Source organism: Pseudorasbora parva, chromosome 3, assembly GCF_024679245.1.
Source record: "Pseudorasbora parva isolate DD20220531a chromosome 3, ASM2467924v1, whole genome shotgun sequence".
In the NCBI taxonomy this organism is placed as follows: domain Eukaryota; kingdom Metazoa; phylum Chordata; class Actinopteri; order Cypriniformes; family Gobionidae; genus Pseudorasbora; species Pseudorasbora parva.
In genome coordinates, this window is record NC_090174.1 from 40,343,127 (window position 1) to 40,367,163 (window position 24,037).

Consider the following 24,037-nt stretch of genomic DNA (forward strand, 5'->3'; position numbering starts at 1 on the left):
TGCCAGACGGGCCTGTCTGAGTATTTTACAATCTGCTCAGTAACTGGGATTTTCACGCACAACCAATTCTAGGGATTACAAAGAATGGTTTGAAAAGGGAAAAACATCCAGTACGTGGCAGTCCTATGGGCGAAAATGCCTTGTTGATGCTAGAGGTCAGAGGAGAATGGGCCAAATGATTCAAGCTGATAGAAGAGCAACTTTGACTGAAATAACCACTCGTTACAACCGAGGTATGCAGCAAAGCATTTGTGAAGCCATAACACGCACAACCTTGAGGCGGATGGGCTGTAAACAGCAGAAGAACCCACCGGGTACCACTCATCTAAACTACAAATAGGAAAAAGAGGCTACAATTTGCACGAGCTCACCAAAACTGGACAGTTGAAGACTGGAAAAATGTTGCCTTGTCTGATGAGTCTCGATTTCTGTTGAGACATTCAGATGTAGAGTCAGAATTTGGCGTAAATAGAATGAGAACATGGATCCATAATGCCTTGTTACCACTCTGCAGGCTGGTGGTGGTGGTGTAATGGTGTGGGGGATGTTTTCTTGGCACACTTTAGGCCCCTTAGTGCCAATTGGGCATCGTTTAAATGACACGGCCTACCTGAGCATTGTTTCTGACCATGTGCATCCCTTCATGACCACCATGTATCCATCCTCTGATGGCTACTACCAGCAGATTAATGATTAATTAAAGATTAATGCACCATGTCACAAAGCTCGACACATTTCAAATTGTTTTCTTGAACATGACAATGAGTTCACTGTACTAAAATGGTGCCCACAGTCACCAGATCTCAACCCAATAGAGCATCTTTGGGATGTGGTGGAACGGGAGCTTCGTGCCCTGGATGTGCATCCCACAAATCCCCATCAACTGCAAGATGCTATCCTATCAATATGGGCCAACAATTCTAAAGAATGCTTTCAGCACCTTGTTGAATCAATGCCACGTAGAATTAAGGCAATTCTGAAGGCCAAAGGGGGTCAAACACTATTAGTATGGTGTTCCTAATAATCAATCAATATGTGTGTGTGTGTGTGTGTGTGTGTGTGTGTGTGTGTGTGTGTGTGTGTGTGTGTGTGTGTGTGTGTGTGTGTGTGTGTGTGTGTGTGTGTGTGTGTGTGTGTGTGTGTGTGTGTGTGTGTGTGTGTGTGTGTGTGTGTGTGTGTGTGTGACAAATTTAATGATCACATTAAAATATCAAAAAAAATATGTAAATTGACAAAAGTTTGGGGTTGGGATATTTTTTCATGTTTTTGAAGTCTCTTTTGTTCACCAAGAAAAAAAAGTATATTGTAAAATATTATTCCAATTTAAAATAACAATTTTAAAATGTAATGCATTCCTGGGATACATTTTCAGCATTATTATTCCAGTCTTTAGAATCACATAAATCATTATAATATGATATTTTAGGCAAGAAACATTTATTATTTGCAATCAAATGCTGAAAACAGTTCAGCTGCTTAATATTTGTTGGGATCCGTGTAACATTTATTTTTTTAAGTTTAACATTTAAGTATTTATTTGAAAGTCTTTACTGCCGATTTTGATCAATTCAATTTGATGAATCTCTAGCCAAATAAAATCTGCCACCCCAAACTTTTAAACAATTATGAATAAATCAAAATGTTTTTAAATTTCTTATATATTTATAGTCAACTAGTCAATATTCACATCTATAATGTATGTATGTATGAGATCTGACCTTTCTGACCACTTGCACAAAATCTTTAGAGTTCTGTGGGGTCAGCCCCTGTATCTGCCTCGTACAAGCCTCAAGAGAGGAAGCATGGGCCACAATCAGCACTGTGTTTCCTGTTGGTTGCCAGAATAACATAGTAAATATAAAATTTCTTAAAGCATTCAGATCAATATAGATTCAATCAACAACTATATTTATATGTTATTATAATATATAACTATATACGCAAGCAAAAATACCCACACTCATGACCTACCCAGATTATTGCACTCTGACAGAATTTCACGCGTCACTTGGAAGCTGCGACTGATGTAAGTTTCATAGGACTCAGACACAGCCAGTTTACTGATGGGTATATGAGGTCTGCAGGGGAAGAAATCAACTTAATAATTCCATTCAATGCAGGAAGTTACTAATGAAATCAAATGGAGCCATAAAACAATAAATAATACTATTAATAAGCAACATTACAAAAAAGGACATATACTACATTGAATGTCTAATAAAATACCTGTACGTTGTATCCACACTAAGGTTAGAAGCCGCCAAGTCTGCAGGAGGGATCCAGGCGGGTAATGAGGTTCCCGACACCCATTTAGTCCACTCAAACAAACCCGGCTCAACTCTGATCTTTGTCTTCCCATCCTTTTGAAGACCTGAGACATACAGTCCATAACAGCGAAAGGGGCACATGGGAAGAATTGCTTAGGGATGTAAATGTCAGAGGTGTCAAAAGTACTCGCATACATTACTCAAGTGGAAGTATAGATACTAGGGTTTAAAAATACTTCTGTAGAAGTTGAAGTATCAACTCAAGCTTTTTACTTAAGTAAAAGTGTAAAAGTACTGGTTTTCAAAACTACTTAAAGTATAAAAGTAAAAGTAATGTAAGGAAAAAAATGCCATTAAAGACAAAAGCTTAGGCCACACCACAGGGGCCTAGAGTGCACTACCCCACCTCCTCAAAAAAAAATTTTCTAAAGCCCATAATGACTATAATGTTATATTAAAATGTTAATGTTGAAAAATTTGGGATGCACTGGCTACCTGCTTCAGCCGCATATATACCCATTGAAAATAAATGCATATTAGTACAATGGACATATACCATTATGTGTACTGCTGAGCATTAACATGTGTTTACTGAAGCGGAAGATATGATGACTAGTTGCATATAAGTAATGAATAACCTTTATCGGAATGTAAATGTAGGCTACATGTGTGATCAGTGTTGCCAGATTGAGGACGCTTTAGAGCCCTACGGACCCTGACTTTTACACCCCTAAGCTCATACCCACTGTCGGCCGCTGACTGCTTGGTTGTCACTTTAAAAAAAATTAACAAACAAACAAATTATCCAAACATTTTTTTAAATTAACTTTAATAAAGAAACTAAACGAAATATTACATATATTATATATATTATATATAAATATTACAAACAAAGCTGAACTATTTTAATGACTGCAGGAGTGTGTCATAAGAAGGATTGTGAAGGGCCTGTGCAGGGCTCAAAGGTCACCAAAACTGCCAAAATAATGTGATGATATTTTATTGAAGAAGCCACTTTAAGTGCAAACAGTGCCCAATTTAAGAGAATGGAAAAAGCACATAATTAACTGGCATTTCACGCGTTAATAACACACCACTGCCAAAATGCGTAATTCATTGATACTGTACAATAATCCGCCGACAAAAAAATAACAACAATGCGCTTAGCTTTACTCTGACAAAACTACAGTAACCTTGTGAAGTTCATAGAACATGCACTTAGCCCAGTCAAAACTGATTCATCATTGATTCAAACCTCTTTCAGCAGCTGTTGGGGTTGCTAGTTGCAGATGTCCTGAGTGTGTATATTATGATGGACAGGAATCATGATTATACTTATAAAGAGTCTTCGAGTCACAGGTGTAATCCACGTTTGAGAGTTGGTTCACTCTCCCACTCCTTTGTAGAAACGGCTTGTGTATATATAGCCTATACTGTATTGCCACTTTAGCATAGCGATCACTTGAATATACATCTACCACGAGTTATCGCACTAAAAACCTGGCTGTCATGAATGAGCGCGTCTGCTGCTGATCGCTGATTGACTGAAAGTGCGTGCTCGTCCGCTGGAACCCGCCCAATCTGGCAACACCGTGTGTGATTTGTGCTTTGAGTCATGTGCAGGCTCGATGGATCGCGTAGTAACCAATAAGGTGTTGGAATGGTATATGTTTACACTTCTCATCCAACCACAATCAAATTCACACTATCCGGATGACGCGATTTATCTGCATAATTTTTTTTTAAACAAGATGAAATGAAAGAGGAGTAACGAGGCTATTTTTAAAAAGTAAGGAGTAGAAAGTACAGATAATTGCGTGAAAATGTAAGGAGTAGAAGTAAAAAGTAGGCAGAAAAATAATTACTCCAGTAAAGTATAGATACCCAAAATTTCTACTTAAGTAAGGTAACGAAGTATTTGTACTTCGTTACTTGACACCTCTGGTAAATGTGCACGGCTAATGAAGTAGAAACCAATTCATGAAGAAACAAAAGAAAGATGAAAGAGGGATGAAGGTGCTATTTTACCTCTGAGGATATTATGAGCTGTTTGCACACAGCGCAGAGATGGAGAACAGTATACAAAGTCTAGCACTGTATTACTTTCTAGAAGAGCTTCCCCTGTGAAAACAAATAACACAAACACATGCTAGTGCAGATAGTGGAGTAGAAATTACACCTTTAATGCAATTAGTATGTGAAATAGAAAGGAATTCATGTGATCTTGCTCTTAATGTGTATTTAACAGTGATGAAGGACTGACCAACTAGGCGTGCCTGCGTGGATCCAAACACAGTGATAGGGCAGTCTTTATCATAGTCCCTGAACCCCCCACTCCTCGCTGGGAGAGTCAGCGGCATATTGAGGTTTGACCGCACATACCGACCTGCTCAATATACACAAGCATAGACAAAAGAGCACACATCCAGAGATGAAACATTAACAGGGTTCTGGATACAGTGTATATTTGTATTTTTTTAGCTGATAAAATATTTTATAGCATAATATAACTTGCTGATATTTCCAGCTTTTTCCGGGCTGTGGGAACAAGCACAAAGAACTGCTTTGGAAAATTGAAATCAGACCTTTGGCATCAAAGCACTGAGTGATCCAGTGTTTCCCGAACACTACGTCCATTCTCTCACCATGGCGACACACAAACAATGTTCTCTTGGGCAATCGAGACTGATTGGGTCGTAGGATCTAAAACAAATCATTTTGAATAAAACATTATACATGGAAAAGATTTCATATTCTGTAACATTAAAACAAGACCCCTCCCTCTCAACGTATGATCAGCTAAAGACAAAAAAAGAAGGTAAACCTGTCCACACCCCACCCCAAGTGATTTTTTAAATCAAATTAATAGACATATCTTATATTGCAATAATACATACTATTGTACTGTAAAAATTTATGATTGTAAAATTTGTACTGTAAATTAAATGTAAAAATATGTTATGATTAAAGAATTAATAGAAACATTATTATTATTAATAACAATGTTAATAATTATTATAATCATTATTATTATTTTCAAACATAAAAACCCACTGAGCTTTTCATTTTAGCGGAAAACCACAGGAAGATCTTATCGCTTCTCTTTGTTGACAACAACAGATAAACGATTCTCATGACAAATTTGGTAAGACGGTTGCTGCATATTGGCGCAAACTCGTGCAGAACTGTCAGGTGCTATCTGTGCATGAAATAAATGTATTTGAAAATGTAACATTTTGCTGTTTATTTAGCAATTGTTCAAGGCCATTTTGTGATTTCAACCATCTTACAGTAACCAGCACCAACACCCACCCCCATTTTTTTGGATAATAGTTATTATCATTGCATCATACTTTTTTTTTTTTTTTTTTAATTTACCGATTTACGCAATTCACATGGGTCATACTTTCAGGGTGAAAAAAATTCACATCCCTGAAAGTGTTTTACCTGCATAGGCTGACATATAACGCTAAGACTGGAGTGATCCAATGGCATGGGATCATCAAGGAGACGACCATCCAAGTGTGGGTCAAAAAACATTCCACCCATTGCACCTCTGATATTGGATGGTGGGGTCCCATTAAGGAAAGAGAAAGACCTGAAAAAAGGAGATTAAAAAAAAAAGGTAATGAGATGCAGAAATGTAAATATTTCAGTTATTGCTTTTAAATCTAGCATATTGTCAACCAGGACAGCTCGACACCAAGCTACCATTCAAAAGTTTGGGTTCAGTATGATTTTTATGTTTTTGAAAGCAGTATATTGCACCCAACAAGGCTGAATTTACTTGATTAAAACAAGTAAAACTAGTGATATTGAGAACTATTACAATTTAAAATAGGCAGCGGCTATATTGCACTTTGCTATTTAAACAAAGTTTTAATAGCAACTAGATTCTATTTACACTGTGAAATCAACATAGCTTAGCATAACGTAGCGATTGATGATATTTACACTAAGTGCAAATAGCTGAAGATTCTATTTACTGAGAGAAATATAGTATATTTACACCATATAAAGTTGCAATTCTTTGTAATATAAATAGTAATTACATGTAATTTATACTTTATTTTGACAGATGCATACTATTTGCACCTCAGTATTGTATATTAACAGGATGCAATAATAATAGAGTGTGAATTATTATTTTGATTTAAATTATTAAATGGATGCACCCTTATGGAACACTAAAAGCCCTCCCTACACCTATCCCTAACCCTACCCAATAAATGCTTTTATTATAATTAAACATTTTGTTATGCACTTTATTTCCAAATTAAGAACATTTTCTTAATTTTTGTTGAAAATAAATGCCTTTGTGATTTGTGATGAGAAAAGAGAGAAGAGCAAGCTCTGCAAAAGGCGGATTCGAAATCGTGTTGATCCCGACAAAAGAGGGATTTATCAGCCATGCATACACTTTCCTGATTGCGTGACTGGGGATGTTGAAGTATGGGCAATTTTTTTTAATCTTGTTTGGCACAGCCAGTCATTGTTAGGCGGAGATAGTGCGAATAGCACTTGCCAACAAGGCACGCTGTTTGCACTTAGTGTGAATAGACACTCCTTTTAAAATAACCAATTTCTATTTTAATGTATTTAAAAAAGTTATTCCTGTGATGAAAGCTGAATTTTCAGCATTATTACTACAGTCTTCATTGTCACATGATCGTCTGATCCTTCAGAAATCATTTCAATATCTTTTTAAAAAGATTTCTCATTATTATCATTCATGGCTGCATATCAATATTTATGTTTTAGGATTTTCTGGTGAATAGCAACTTAAAAAAGAACAGCATTTATTTCAAATATAAATATTTTATAACATTTTAAAGATCTTTACTGTCACTTTTGATCAATTTAAAGCAACCTTAAAGGAACTGTATGTAAGAAATGCATTTCAATTAATCATAAAATAGCCCTGAAATGTCCCTAGACATTAAGAAATCATGTTAATTTCAAATATTTATATCACTGAAAACCGGAGCCTGGCCAGGATATTGTCATTTAAAAGTTGTTGTTGCAGCCCTCAACTGATGTTGATGTTTTGGCATGAAGCTCCACCCTCCAGCTATCTACCAATCACGAAGTCAGTAGTGATTTAGTATCCGGGGGGGAGGGGATACGCCGCTCTGCAGTCATTTGAAAGTAAATGCAGTACCAGTTTTGGCCACAATCTTACATACACTTCCTTTAACTTCTTTCATTAACAAATCATACTGATTTCAAACTTTTGACCGGTAGTCTACAATCAGCTTTAGTTACTTCATGATCCATCTTACCCATGAAAGACCCAAGTGTCACACTCGTCTGCCCTACTGACGTAATTTTCTGGCAGTAGCCCAGATAACCCTGTGCTCATCGAAGTCCCGTAGACCCAGCCCTCACTGGCAGTGGTCTGTTCTATAGATGACATGAAGATGAAGTCACCGGGCATCAGCTCCAGCTCATCATCGTTCTGAGGCACATAAGGATACATCACCCGCAGGGTCTTCAAAACAAAGAGAAAGTTAAAAGCCAAAAAGTCAGTATTTGATATCATAATTATCCATTTGTAATCTTTCAGCATTATCAAGCATTTTAATTAATTCAGTGTTCAATGAATTTGCACATGTAGATACCAATAACATTGTACAATAAAGTGTATCCATCTAACTTTGTTACATTTTCTGTAGCAAATATTTGGCACCAACAAAAGTAAATTATATGCTAAATAATGGTAAATTCACTTGAAACAAAACATTATATTATTTAGGATGTTAGCAAAAGAAACGATGGATGACAACCATTAGACTACCTCATGATTGGCAAATCGGATGTCTCGTGAAAAGAGTACAGCTTGCCAATCACAGCACAGGGTTATGTCTACACTTTTGGCAAGTTTTTCTAATGACGCATGATGATTGGATTGGAAGTGGTAGGCCAGAGTTACGTGAAGCTGCTTCTTATGGGGCTCCACATGAACATCTGGAGAGAGAGAATGTTCATTATTTTACATTGCACAAACCTTTTGGCAATGCAAATATTGGTTAGTGCCATGCCAGAAAAGCACACTAAAATTGAACTGAAAAAGGAAGAAAAGGAGCAACAACAACAAAAAAACATTTTTGATTATTGCTCCACAGTGTCATCATCAGTAGCAATAACAAACAAACATAATAACACACACACACACACACACACACACACACACACCTGCTTTGGATGCCGCCTCAGTGGCAAAGTCTGCTGCAAAACTCTTGATCACCTCAGCCACCTTCTCTTCCACAAATAGGCCAATGAAGTTTGAGGATGAGTAGAACTCGAGGGGGAGCGGGGAAGGGAAACGACCTTTCCACTGACCTACCACAGCCTGCAGGGCTTCGGAGAGTGCATCTACCTTAGCGTCTGCACACTACAGAGACAAAGAGAGATATAAAGTCCTACAGTTATGCTGTCAACAACACCGAACATACACTACCTTTCAAAAGTTTCATTTATACTTTTATTCAGCAAGGACACATTAAGTGGATCAAATGTGACAGTAAATACTTTTACATTCAATTTCATATAAAGGCTGTTATTTTTAAATGTCTATCCAAATTATATTTGAAGGATTTCTGAAGATTGGAGTAATTATACTGACATTTTAAAATACATTCAAAAATAATTGATATTGTAATAATATTTGTAATTATATTACCCTTTTACTGTATTTGATCAAATAAATGCAGCCTTGCTGAGCATAAGAGACTTCTGTAGAAAAAAACAACAACAATTTTGAATGGTAATGTACATCATACATGCAGGGGAAGATTATCAATAAATAATGACTTGAATTTGGTCTGTTTGTCAAACAAAACAGTGTTCTATCACTTGAACAGATAGTCTGAATATTGGACCCCTTTACTTTTTATATTTGGCACCCATCCAGAGTAACCCTCTGTTTTCATTATTCAACCGACATTTTAAGTGATAAAGTCAAGAGGAAAAAGATTTTCACAGCAATGTTCAATTAAATGGTCTGGTGTACATATTGTTTGCTTACGTTAAAAAATGTGTTTTTTCCTTTATGGATATAAATTATGGAATATATATAACACTAAGAAGTGCGCATTTATGGTTGGATATGTTGATGAAGTGCTCTGACCATGAAGAACTGGCAGAGGGTTATGTGAGGGAAGATATTGTGGGCTTTGTTCTTTCCACATGTAATGCGACTCTGCTGCCAAAAGTTGGAGAGCTGGTTGAGGAGGGGACCGCTGGGTTTCAGGTACAGCACATACTCCCTGGGTAAAGGATCATCCAGGAACGGGTCATCGACATGGGAAAACAACCTGTAGAAAACAGACATTCATGCCAAGTTTGATATACTTTGCCAAGACATTATGAATAAACGAGCAGTGATTTCACTTTTTGCTTGGGATGGAAAGTAAGGACATGATTGGCTTACATTTTTTTTTAAATTGTGAGAACATATCAATGGTAAAATACTTAAATACTTCTGACTCCCTGCCAGCAGAGGGCAGCAATAAACCATTGCAAAGTGCATTGAACTGCCAATGAAGCTGAGTTAATGAGTACATGTGAACCTATCTGATAATGTACTGTTGCTTTTTGTTGTGTGTGTGTGTGTGTGTGTGTGTGTGTGTGTGTGTGTGTGTGTGTGTGTGTGTGTGTGTGTGTGTGTGTGTGTGTGTGTGTGTGTGTGTGTGTGTGTGTGTGTGTGTGTTCAAATGCAACATATTATAATTTCAAAGCGGATTAGCACGGTTCAACTGAAATGAACGACTGTCAAATACAACATGGGTCACGGTGAATGTGTGGGTGTGAACACTCACCAGTCACAGGCTGCTTGTACATTTCTACCCCCAGTCGAAACCAGAGCTTTTAGCCTGTAACAGAAAGGATAGAGAGAGAGAGAGAGAGAGAGAGAGAGAGAGAGAGAGAGAGAGAGAGAGAGAGAGAGAGAGAGAGAGAGAGAGAGAGAGAGAGAGAGAGAGAGAGAGAGAGAGAGAGCTCAATTGCTGTACTGGTCACAAAATCAATGGCCTTCTTTCCGGAGGATGTTTATCAGTACATTAGCACTGAGGAGTTTTCTCAGAGATATGAATTTGACATTATGGAGATGTTCCTCTAGCTATTGTTCCTATCTCTGTATGTGAAACATATATCACACATGAAATCACATGCAGGCTAAACAAACTCCCCTATAATGCTAGTCTAGTCTAGACCTCCCCCACGTCCCCCAGAGCAACACTGGGAGGGAAAGCTGGATAATCATTTGTTCACTGGCAATTATGAATATCGAGGATGCTTACTTCTCTGCATATGTTTAAAGAGGGTCATGTGAGCCAAGCCACTTTTATTGAGGCACAAAAGTCTACTCACAATCTGTTAAATTCTGCACTATTTCTAGATCACTAATAAAATGAGCAAATTTGGGACATTTATCATTTCTTTATTATGACTATCTTTATGCAAAATGTCTAATTTTACTTCAGAATTCTGGAAGCCTGAGCACTGCTGTCATTGAAGCAAAAATTGTATATACCGGTACCTAATACTAAGAAACCTGAAACGATTAAAGTCCCCCTCAATAATTTTATCCCTTATAACTCATCTTTGATCTTTATATATTTAAAGTTTTTTTCCAGTGGAAAACAAAAACAAAAACTACACCCTTACTTAATGTAGTTGGCCTACAAATGGATGTCATACCTGCACCACTCTTAAGTCACTTGCTCCACTTTACTGTAATAAACACTGCACATGCAAAATGGCAAATGGAAGTACTGGTTTAATTCACCCATATATGTTTGAACCAGAAACTGATTCAAAAGAAGAAGTGGAAGAGTGAATTATAGAGGCTTGTATACAAGTCAATGTATCAGAATGGTAATGCGTTTTATGTCACTCTTTACAACGTTGGACACATAACTGTAATTAATACGATTAGTCTTTTGCTTGAGTACTAATGTTAAGTTGCTAATGTTACACAAACCATGTTCCCTTTTACCATTTCAGCAGTTCGGTTCGCGTCAAACTGCCAAACTGCTGAAATCACGTGACATTGGCAAATTGGAGGCACATGGAGAAGACAATGCTGAATAAAATAGTTTTTGATATTTTTTGATATATTTTGTATTTTCAATGCTTCAAGAGACTCTAATCAACCAACTGATGTCACATATAGACTACTTTGATGATGTTTTTATTAGCTTTCTGGACATGGACAGTAAAGTGGACATTGACTGCATTATGCTCTGGGACTAAAATATAAAATATCTTAAACTGTGTTCCGATGATGAACAAAGGTCTTACGGGTGTGGAACGACATTAGGGTGAGTCATTAATGACATCTATTTCATTTTTGGGTGAACTAACCCTTTGATGATGATATGCTAAAGCCTGGTCACACATCGACGGGATTGTTAAAAATGTAGTTTGTGACGTAGAGAACACTGTCTCTTTAGACTGTCTTTGGTTCACTGCAGTTTTAAGGAGAAAATAGGCTACTCAGCAATGGTGTTGACTTATGAATTTGAACTTGGTTAGTCTTAAAGCATATTCAAAAGCACCATCAAATATATTTAAAAAAAACATTTAAGTTTAAAAAAAAAAACTTTATATATAAATATATATTTAAAAACAGTTATTAGAGGTCTTTTTAGACCCCAATTTATCTACATACATTGCTCTTACTGGTATACAAATAAAGCCAAATAAGCAATTATGCAGTTCCCTACAATACTTCCTTACTTACTTAAAAAAATGTCCTGCCCAAGCTTTATAATGGCAGTGAGATCCATATGGCTACTTCTGAAGCCAATCGATGGGTTTATGTAAGAAAAAATATCCATATTTAACACGTTATAAAGTAAAACATCTAGCTTCTGGGGGACCGGCTTCCAAATTCAACTTACGAAAAAAGTGCAACTGGCGCATCTATGAGAGTTTGAACTGCGAGGGGCGTTACAATTTCTATGTAAGTTGAATATGGAAGGCAGTATGCCAGAAGGTAGATATTTTACTGTATAAAGTTTTAAATATGGATATTTTTCTTACAAAACCCCATCGATTCACTTCAGAAGGGTTTATTAACCCCTTGAGCCACATGGATTACTTTTATAATGCATGGATACACTTCTTTGAACTTCAAATTTTCTTCAAAGTCATTCACTGCCAAAATGTATCAAAAGTGACAGTAAAGACTTTTACACTGTAGCAATTCTATTCAGAATTCTATTCAATTAACAATTCACTGTAAATTATTTATATATATATATATATATATATATATATATATATATATATATATATATATATATATATATATATATATATATATATAATTGCTGTTCTTTTAAAGATTCTATTAATCAATAACCTTAAATAAAATGTATTATGGTTTCTACAAAAATATTAGCAGCACAACTGTTTTTCCCACTGATAATGAAAAATGAACCATATTAGAATGATTTCTGAAGGATCATGTGACAATGAAGATGGGAGAAATTCTCATCTCGGAAAGAAATTACATTTCAAAATATATTAAATAAAAAATATTTAAAACGAAACAATATTTCATAATTTTACTGTTTTACTGCATTTTTGATCCACCACCAAACTGTTGAACGGTAGTATATATTCATTTAAAAAAAAAGATATATTTTGGATTACATAAGAGCGACACCCATGAATTCTTCAATGCATTGAACATCTCACAAATGCTCACCAAGTCTGACTCATTTAGCAGGTGTCTGGCTTATGAAGATCATAGTGGAAAATAATATCACTTGGTCTGTGGTTAGAAGTGATGTCTCTCTCTCTCAGTTCATAAAACATTCGCCACAGCCTCCTCCTCCTCTGTCTCTCTCTCTCTCTCGCTCTCCCTTTTATTCTAGCTTTTTTTTATCATACAGAACTAAAAGGTGTAATTAAAAGCAAGCTGACACCTATAGTACAATAGTACACTTATTTGTGCAAGGCCATCTCTTATACACGCACACACACATTCACTGTTAGAGGAAGTACATTACTTGGTAATTGCACATAATCTTCTCATGTGTAGGACGCTATTATATCCTCTGCTCACATCTATACAGTAAAACGGCACATAATCCAATCTAAGGTCACGCTAAACTCACTATGTCATTTCCTCATGTCAGCTGACATCTCAAAGGCTTTTTTTCCTGAGCTGATTAAATTATCTTCTAAATCTAATTAGCGTCTTTTTATAAAAGCTCTAAAAAATCACACACTCTGTCTTACTCTCAAGGGAAATGGGGTGTTGCACTGAGGATCAGTCTGAAACATCACAGTAAAACTGAAAATGCTGCTTAAGGTTTGAAGAAAGCAGGAAAAAAAAACACACCAAAACATAAAGGGATGGTCTGCTGATCAACAACGAGCACTCAGTGAAATTACGAGTACTCTGAGTACCATAGACATTTCATTACCACTAATTCAGGATTAAAAGTTATTTACTGACCGATTAATGAAGCTATACGAATGAACCAGAGCAACATTTCACTACAAGTGTACGTGCTTTGCTTACACCTCGCAAGAAAAAACATGACAAAACACAAGAGCAGTCACACGTCAGAGATGAGGGAAATTATGCAGATTATGCAGATTGTTCAAAGTACAGGAAGCCTCTGGTGATCGGCGCTCCACAATGCGTATCTGACAATATATCAGTGCATTATAAGCAAACTAACAACAAACATTTATAATACAGATCGTCTACTGTCTGCAACAACATATGAACACAGTCAAACTAAAACCAGTAATATTGTGCTATATAATTTTACAATTTAAAATAACTTTTTATTTTGATATATTTTAAAATGTCATTTAAGGGATGACTTTTCAGCAGCCATTAGTTCAGTCACATGATCCGTCAGAAATCATTCGCTGCTCAATAAATATTTTTCTCATCATTATTATCGGTGTCCATCAGAGTGGAAACAACAGAATTTTATTTGAGATAGAAAACTTTTGTAACAATATAAATGCCTTTACTGTCACATTTAAACATGTTTTACTCACAGAGACATATACATTTATTTGTTTATTTATGTATTTACTTATTTGATGTTAAATTTGAAAATGACTGTAATAATAGTGTCAATAGTGTTGTGTGTGCATTTCTGTGTGGGGTATTCCAGTTCACAGCCTATATGCAGCACTCAATTACTCTATATTTAGTTGGCTACCCAGAAAAAAAATGGTCATCATGCCAACTAACCCTCAGGGCCAAACGCCACAATGCATGCTGGGATGGGGAAGCCCATAATGCACAGCCATATGTCTACAAATCCAAAAAGCTACAACCGTATGAAGTAATGCAAGCATGTACTGTGTGTAGCGTCAATCTGTTGTAGCAAATCACACACACACACGTAAACAAACTCTGGACACAACACACTCACCATATGGCATGGTTTACTGACATTGAAACATGCAGAGACACATATTCAGACATGCATGATCAATTTCAGATGCCTAGTCTCGCATACACTAATTTTTTATTTGTGGTGAGATATTCTGTCACGAGTGAAAACAAAACAAAGATTGTTTCATTACCTAAAAACTTGCTTTACAGTTAATCACAAAAGGTCTGATGTACAAAATATATATGTGAAAGTTGGTGTCGATATAATGTGTTGATTGTAGCAGCAAAATCACCATCCAAAAGCAGAAGCAACACGAGCAAACTTCCGATTCGTTATGAAGTAAATATGCAAAAGAAAAAGAAAAAAGTTTTGCAGATGAAATATATTCCTAAACAGCTCAAGGTTGGCCTGAAGTTGAAGACTACATAGAGTCACATATAAACCTACATTAACCAAAGAGGTTTGAACAGGTTATTAAGAAGCATTTGAACAAACTCCACGGTTGCACGTTCAAGACTTCATCACACCCCAACCTAACACTCCACCCACGTGCTTAACCTTCATCACGTATACATCCACAAACACACACAAACACAAGTGATGCCACGCACAAGAAACAAAAATGATGGCCCATACAAGAAACAAAAGTGAGGCCACACGCATACCAGCTTCTATACAGACCATATGCTAAACAGCAGAGATATGTACTCTACCTAATGCACATATGAGAACTGAAAATCATTGTGGATCACACGCGCACACACACACACACACACACACACACACACACACACACACACACACACACACACACACACACACACACACACACACACACACACACACACACACACACACACACACACACACACACACACACACACAGTGTTTGTTTTTGTGAAATGTGGGGACATTCCGTAGGCGTAATGGTTTTAATACAGAGCAAACCGTATATTTTCTACCCCCCTACACTGCCGCTACCCCCAAACCTATACGAATCACAGGAAACATTCTGTATTTTTACTTCGCAAAAAAACAAACCTTATTCTGTATGATTTATAAGCCTTTTGAAAAGTGGGGACATGAGTAACGTCCTCATAAGTCAGCCTCTCCTTGTAATACCCATGTCATTATACACATTTGTGTCCTGATATTTCACAAAAACAAGCACACACACACTCAAAACTTACTTTACTCATTTGATTATCCATCAGCCTCTTTATATGTGTGTGTCTGTATTGTGTTACAGGCCATCTCCTCCTCCCTTCCCCTCTGGTCAGTGCTCCAGGCAGGAACTCAATGATTTATTTATAACCTGTATTTCCTGTGCAGCATTTGAGAGGGATGAACAGGCTTGTCCAGGGAGTAAATTTGTCTGGGTGTGCTTTTGTGCATGGGTTTGGTTGAATATGACTATTCATGTAAGAAAAAAAAACTATTATCTCGGGGGGTGGTTCTATCTTTCTGTCTGTTATTAATCAGCCCTTGTTACATTTTCTTGAGAGGTGGAGTACAAATGTGTAACATATGCATAGAGAATAGGGTCTAAGTCCGTGCATATTTTTGCCATCATTCTAGCTGCTTTGGCCCAATCTCCAAACTCTGGGGAAATAGTCACTTCCTGTTTACAGAGAAGTAGCATGTATTCCCATTCAGCATATGAGCGCAACACCCACCCACACATTCACACACACACACACATATAGAGATATAAAAGGGTGTCCTAAAAGGGGTGTCCTCTGTGCGAATTAGCTCATGAAGACTCAATGCTATTAATAATGAAAAGATTTTATCAAACAATGAAGCTTGATTCAGTTCCTGATTCAGTTCCTGAATACTTTTGTCTCAATTTTATTACACAAAACAGTTTTATGTGTTGTTTAGCATGTTTTTATGTTTAATTTTTTTGTTTTTGCCGAGGAACAATCCACATTTCACATGGATTTTAAGTTAAGCTGTGTATTAACATATAACAGTGATAACTTTCTTGGTTTGTCTAACTTGTGTTTCAGAGTTACTTCTATACTCTACTCCAAAATATACTCATGAAACAGAACTTTTACACAAAGGTGTTTAGAGCTAAACCATCAACTCATTCTGAAAAAAAAAATAGTCATCATGAGTGTCCTTGCTTTGTCCCACATCAGTGATCAAACTGAGCATGCTCAGAAGTTGCCTGTTAGTTGGACTCTCGCCACCAAATTTGAAATTAGAGGTTCATGCTTTGTTTAAAGGGGTTGTGAACTGGAATTTTTTTTTTTTTTTTTACTATTTACTATTTTCACCCTGAATTTAGCCCTCTGATTTGAACTGTTTGAAGGGGTGTGTCTGCTGTGAGACTTCAGTGTAAATGCCCACCGCTGTGATTGACTGACATCTTTGCATATTAAATAAGTATATTGTGGAACCCTCTTGAATACTTTTACTAAATTTTTATTATTACAGGCGTCAAAATTAATGAATACATATTGCATATCAGTGCTCGAAGTGGGGCGGTACTCACTGGCAGTACCGGCGCTTTGACATTTTACTCTCAAGCGTACCTGTACTTTTTATTTCGTACCGCTAATTCTCGCTTTTATAACGGATCAGTTGTCTGTGAAATATGACTGTGACTGAAGCCCAATTTTTTAATTAGGTGGTGCGTGAATCACTGTAGGTGCATTCACCCATGCTCCAAAAGTGTTAAGATTTGCTCAAGCCGTTCCCTATGCGCCACTGATGATAAAATGTGCGACCCATGTGAATTCTATAGAGAATGTAGTAAAACACTAGACTGGGTAAACCCAGCCTGATCTGCCAGAAATTTGATTTCGCCCTGCAACTCAGTCTGGAAACCTGTACAATCATTTCTGCTGCTTCTGTTACACTTTTGCGGAAAGAAACCAATCACAGACTGGCTTATCCACCTGGCACGCTATTGGCAGATTTAAAGGGGTACTTCAGCGCTGGGAAGATGAATCTGTATTTAAACTGGGTGATCAATGTAGTAGAAATGTGAAATTATTTTTGAATTTGGTGCCTTCTAGACTGAGAAAAGACAGAACATTTATTTTTGTCTCATGGAGATGAAAGACTGATGAAATTCCCAGAATGCTTCGCTGCCCTGTGAGGCCATTCCCAAAGCCAACCTACTTGATTACTATGACTGAGTTGGAGAAGACACTACAACTAAAAATTGAACGTGTCTGTTCAATATAATGATTGAGTCACTGCGCCAGTATCACAGCACAAACTGCAGGAGTCAGATAAATGAGCTGAATGACAGCTGAGGTAATCGCAACTACACACGCGGCATACATTCACAACGCAAGTTCAGTCTGGCACGTTTCAGTTCATGCCTTTGCAAGCTTAACTTTCATAGAAATTAATTTGAGAAGTTAAAAGACTTACATTGCTCACACATAGCTCAGTTTAAATGAGTGCCTGCAGCTGCGAGCTGAGCTGTGAGTGTAATCTCCCATCCCTCATGCGCGGGTTCAAAACATGCGGAAATGGCTCCCTCTGCTGGCTGTAGTCTTTAGCCTTTGGCCAAACATTCCTCCGATGATGCAAATATCGTCAATTTAGAATATCGACAGCTAGAGAAGCGATGGGTCGTTGCCCGTTAATCTCGAAGCTTGTGGTCTGATTGGTTGAAGGGCTATCCAATTGTATACAGAGTCATTTGAATTATGCTCGTTGATCACGCCACTTGTGCAGTAGAAAATACACAGCAGACTCCCCAGACCAATGTTCAGTCTTAAATTAAGTTTGGTCTGGTGATAGCCAGACAAGTAATACACTAGAAGAAAAAGTCGAACATGATCTAAAACAGCCACTAAAATGCAAGCTTTATAAACTCATGATGACCACATTTACTATAGAATTTATCACCTTCTATTGCATTTATTGTTGAAAATCAGTGGGCTGACACAACAATGTGATATGAAAGTAGCCGTTTTTGTCGTGCGCAAATGAATGTACCCCTGTGACATCACATGCCACCAAAGCTTTTTTACAGCTTGATTATATAAATGCTTTTTTAATTGATGAGAAAGTTTTAAGTTATGAAACTCGCAGGATGTATTAATGATTCAAAGATCTTTTATATGACAACATTTCTCATGTCATGACCCCTTTAAGTTCCTCATATTAGTCTAAAAATGGACTATTTAATTTCAAGTAATGTCAACGTTTTTTACATTCAACAGTTCAAATAGTGTCTGTTTGACAAAACAGAAGTTGCACTTTTTGCAGTGTTTTGTGAACAAAAACCTCTCTCTCAATAAAACTAATTTTCACTGAGGTAAAACTTGCACACATCACGCATCAGTGAGGGTCAGCATATCATTTTGATTTAAACCATTGCAGTTTGTAATAAGTTACCGGCCAACTGGGGAGCAACTCCATTTTACTTGCCAAAACCTATTTGGCACTTGAACAGTGTTCATTTTGGATCTTATCATCACACCAGCTCTCTTTCTTTTAAATTCTTTTTATTGCTCCTCCATCGCACACAGATAAAATGAGAGGAAAGAATAACAAATGCAGTGTGTGATGTCTCTGATTGTTCTGCTCTCTCCCTCCGTGAACATATCCTCATGCACAATTGTTATCCTCTGACAATAAGCCCTTCTCCCTCTGTAAGTAACAGGACTGGCTGGCCGCGAAGATCTTTTCACACTCATCTCGTGTTCTCTGCCCGCCTTGTTAACAGCTTATTATGTTAAAACTAAAGAGAAGACACTCGCAGCTTTTGTGAGAGTTTCCCGCTTGGTTAGGGTGTATGAGACTGGGCAGATGGTGACACTGTTTATGTAGATAGAGATGGGAAGGACCAGCAGGGCATTAAAGAAAGGAAGAATCAGAAGATTCATAAAGAAAAAAAGGAACTTATTCATGTAACATAAGCAATATTAAAGAGAGAAATGAAAACAACTACTACTGCACAGGAAAATACAACTCATTTAAGCCTATGAACATGTAGTTGAGCTAAACACTCTTTAAGATAGTGAGTCGGTATTTAGGTGTGACCATGGGTTTGAACATGCGTATGCATGACTAAAACATGATTCATTGTGACTGAACAATTAACAACCATTTCTGCCATTTGGAAATGTCACAATAGACAGAAAGAGACGTATGAAGGTCTAGATTGAAAGGCATAATAAGAATCACACGGCTGCTTCTTCCATTACAGCTCATCATCCGGAAACTTTGAGCTTGATTCGGTCTCATGTTCTCAGAGTCAGTGTTCAATTTGGTTCAAACATAATCAGGACAAGGGTTTTACCAGAAGAGATGTAACGTTTACTGCAAAAATAAATACATAAATAAATGCTGTGTGTGTTTCAACATGCTGAACTTGACAAAAAAAGGCTAAATAGATTGTCCTAACGCCATGGTATTATGACGTACAATGGAAATACTGCGCATCTTCATTCAGTACAATAAAATAGATCAAAGTATTGCCTTTTGATATTACCAGACTCACTGGCTCTACCATAGAACTTACACAGTATTTTTTTGTTAGGGGTCCAACAACCCTTATGCGTTAAAATCCTGCATTATACTGAAAAAGATGTTGTAACTTTTACAGAAAAAAAGTAAAAAGGCTACAGTGAAAACATGTTAGTTGGTTAACAGTATACGGTGAAAAACTGTGAATAGTTTAAAATAGCATTATATGTACATTTGATTAATAATGCAACATTTTAACTTTGCAAATAAAAACTACAAACTATATAATTACAGGAAAACATTTTTAAGGACATTCCCAGAAGTCCCATGACACATTACAAATAATTAGGCTACATTTAATAAATAAAAAATTTATCTTCTTATTTGTATTACTGCATTTTGTTTTGTGCTACATTTTCTGTTATTTTGTACATTAAGGGTGTTTTGTATTAGTGTGTATGAAACTGTGGACTGTTTATGTAAATTATTGGCCATGTTTTATGGACAGACCACTTGTGATAAACTGATTCATGTGGCTTTCTATTTCACCATCTGTACTATAACGATGGTAATTAGTACATTTTAAGGCAAAAAGCAGGTTTTGGTATTTTAAGATATACAGACACCAGTATGCTATCCCGTGATACCTGAAGCGTTTGCTGCATTCCAGTTGGCCTACTGATACTAAGTGCTAAAAGTATGTACTGTTTTCGTGAAGAAACACTTTTGAGTTTGTAGCAGAACAGCAGGCAAGCTTTGGGACATACTACTTCTTTAACGCTCTGTTGCTTAGTTACGTGCATCCTGTCACTGTTTAAACTGCCCTGTTAATCATCTCGTCACAGTTAAAATCCTCCACATTCAGTATAATTTAATTTTCTACCGTTTCGGAGAGAAATGTAATAGCATGTTAAACTGCCAGTCGTGGGTTTGTCATGTGGAGAACTTACTTTGTGTGTTTGCAATTTGCATAATTATGCATTTAAAAAGTTAATGATCAAACATATCTATAAACATATAGTTCACAATGCTGTTGCAGATGAAATATAATGTTGATATGGATAAGATTGAATAAATATCTTTTCTTCAGGTAAAACTGATTATTAAATCGCAAACCCTTTTATCTAAACCGCTCTACTTTCTCGCACATCCGCCATGTTTGTAGTTTTTAAACACTTTTCATTTGTTGAATCTCTGGGAGAAAAAAACAGCTGTTACAAAACTATAAAAAATATAGTTAATGGCAACTCTGGTTTCTACCAAATTTTCTATAACATAACTGTATTCATTTAGTATTAGCCACCGTTGTAATCAAAAAGAAAATATAAAATTAGAGCAAAATAGAGGAAGAAAAAGATAAAAGATAGCATCTTGCATTATTTGATTACACTATTAAGGCGTTAGTGTATTTAGGATGTAGACCACAAGGCACAGAGGAAACTGTTTAAATGTTGAACGTAAAGCCACAATGTCATCTGTAAGTGTGATATTCAGCTAAAAACAGCTGTATGAAAGCACAGAAAGCTTTAGAAGCTACAATACATTGTGTCCCAAGCATTTTTAGAATATTCATTATGACTTATTCATTCCAGCTCTATGATTTATTCAGCATTAGTTTATTCATAGCCAGAGGAGACAGGGTACATGAAAAAAGAAACATCAGGATAAAAATGTAAACTCTTCCGTTTATCTCTTTCTATGCAAATGCCCTATCACACCATTAGAGGACATCAGGGGTGGACTGGGGCTAAAATTTGTCCCTGGCAAACCCAGCCCATCCGGCCCATGAGTTCCCTCGTGAATGTTAGGACCTTAAATTGGAGTAAATAGATAAGACAGTGACTAATAATGATGGATATTATCAAATGTACTGCAAATGCATATTACAAATTGAATGTTGCCCTTTTGTCACACAGAAACTCACTTGACAGTAAAAGTACTGATTTTGAGCTATAGGATGCAGTAAAGTAAATATACTTATTTTAAATGCTGTCATCATTTACTCACCCTCATGATATTCCAAACCTGTATGACTTTCTCTCTTCCTTGAAACACACACAAAAATATTTTGAAGTATTTTGGCAACCAATCCATTTTGGTTAGGCTACCATTGCATATTGTATGGAAAAAAAACAGACTCAAATGATTTTCTTTTATGTTACACAGAAAGAAATTCACATAAGGTTTGTAATGACATTAGGGTGAGTAAATGATCACATTTTTGAGTTAAAAACAATCATATTTTTCAAGAGTTAACACATAATTTATGTAAGACACTGAGATCTATCTTTCAAGAGGCTCTCATTGAAATAACAATTCAATTTCATTAGAACTATTAAAAAGTTCATAAAACATTTAAAGAGAAAAAAGCTTTGTCCTTAATTCATGGGATCCATGCTTTAAAGCTTATTTGTTGAATTATCCTTCAATTACCCTGAGTTTAACTGTAGGTCAGTTTCATTTAACTGTAAGATCATGGTAGTCACAGGTAAAACCATGCTCCTCATTTGATTATGGTTTCTAAAAGAAATAAATAATAATAAACTATAGAATTTGTAATAAAAAAATATTGTAAACATGTAGAAAATACAATAACAGCCTCTATATTCCGCAATATTTAATTTAAGTAATAATAGCAACATTTTTAATACATTTTATTTTTTTGCCAAAACACCATATGTCTGTAAGGTAAATTGGTGAGACTTTTGTTTTTGTAATCAGGCCCACAAAAAAAAAATTGTATTTAGATTTATCGGCATATATGATGAATTATCGGTAGCGGTAGCGGACACAATTTTGTTCCATTTATTAACACGAACTAACAATGTAAGATAGATCTAAAACCTTTATTAATCTCGGTTAATGTAAATTTAAACATTAGGGACTGCAGGTGAAAATTTTGGCTAACTCTGGCATATTGACAGAAATGTTCATTAATATACCCAGTCCCTGTAATAAATAAATAAAAAATGTATTAATACATTCTTAAAAAAAAATTGTTTTATCAGTAATTTTATATTAGCCTATTTGATGGACCTGATAATGTGAACTAACAATTTTTTTCAATGTTAACAAAGGTCAATAAATACTGCAACAAATGTATTGCTGCCTGTTGATATTATAGTTACTATGTATTGTAATGCGTTACCATAATATCTGTAGCAACTTTGGGTTTTAACTACAGTTAGCATAAATGCAAAGGCCTTGCATAATGGAAATGAATTTGAATTAGAATAAATGCGAGGACAAAATATCAAAAGCAAAACAGAGATGCGTTTGTGTCTGTTATCTTTCAGCACGCTCACCTGACTTCACACACAGTTCAGTGTATGGTTGGGCTCATATTTACTGTGACTATAAAGGCTCATTTGCGTATTTGCCAGTGCCACTCGCTCTTTTGATTCAGTTTCTGTGAACTCTTGCCATGGTATTTCATATTATGCATGCACATATGTCTATGTACCTCACTATATCTGAAGTTGAGCGTGCATGTGTCTTTCCACCCCCACGTCTCTGTGTCTCAACACATATGGGTTCCTTTATGTCCCAGCAGCCACGGCGCGCTCTAAAGGTCACAAACCACTTCCTGAAATGGGGCACTTCCTCTTAGCGGACAAACTTTGCACTGTGAGTTTACAAGGAGTCTGCAAGCGTAGGAGTACTGTTCATAAACAAGCAGTTTTAATTTCAAAGACATATATGACTTCTTTTCAATTCAAAATTAATTTCATTACTTTAAATGTACATTTAAAAGCTCTACTTGCAGTTAAAAACATGTCTATTTAGCTTAATCACCAACAAAGTTACTAAGTAACCCTGATTTAGTAAAAGTTTCTTATAATCTGTGCTCAGGGAATAGAGTTCTGGAGCTGTGATTTCATGTGTTTGCATTCTCAGGTAAAAATAACCAAAGGTGAGGGACTAAGAAACTAGAACAGTAGAAGACAA

General features: G+C 36.3%; 1 protein-coding gene across 1 annotated transcript in view; it reads right to left on the minus strand.

The window, feature by feature from the left end:
- ubash3ba (ubiquitin associated and SH3 domain containing Ba) overlaps positions 1–24,037 on the minus strand; it is a 45,933-nt gene that overhangs the window by 6,711 nt on the left and 15,185 nt on the right. The window contains exons 2-13 of the mRNA XM_067438834.1: positions 10,088–10,141; positions 9,397–9,583; positions 8,463–8,661; positions 8,065–8,234; positions 7,550–7,758; positions 5,715–5,865; positions 4,853–4,970; positions 4,531–4,653; positions 4,296–4,388; positions 2,227–2,371; positions 1,972–2,078; positions 1,719–1,828 (exon numbers count right to left, since the gene is read on the minus strand). Of these exons, the coding sequence (XP_067294935.1) occupies positions 1,719–1,828; positions 1,972–2,078; positions 2,227–2,371; positions 4,296–4,388; positions 4,531–4,653; positions 4,853–4,970; positions 5,715–5,865; positions 7,550–7,758; positions 8,065–8,234; positions 8,463–8,661; positions 9,397–9,583; positions 10,088–10,141 (1,666 nt within the window). The remainder of the gene's footprint in view (positions 1–1,718; positions 1,829–1,971; positions 2,079–2,226; positions 2,372–4,295; positions 4,389–4,530; positions 4,654–4,852; positions 4,971–5,714; positions 5,866–7,549; positions 7,759–8,064; positions 8,235–8,462; positions 8,662–9,396; positions 9,584–10,087; positions 10,142–24,037) is intronic.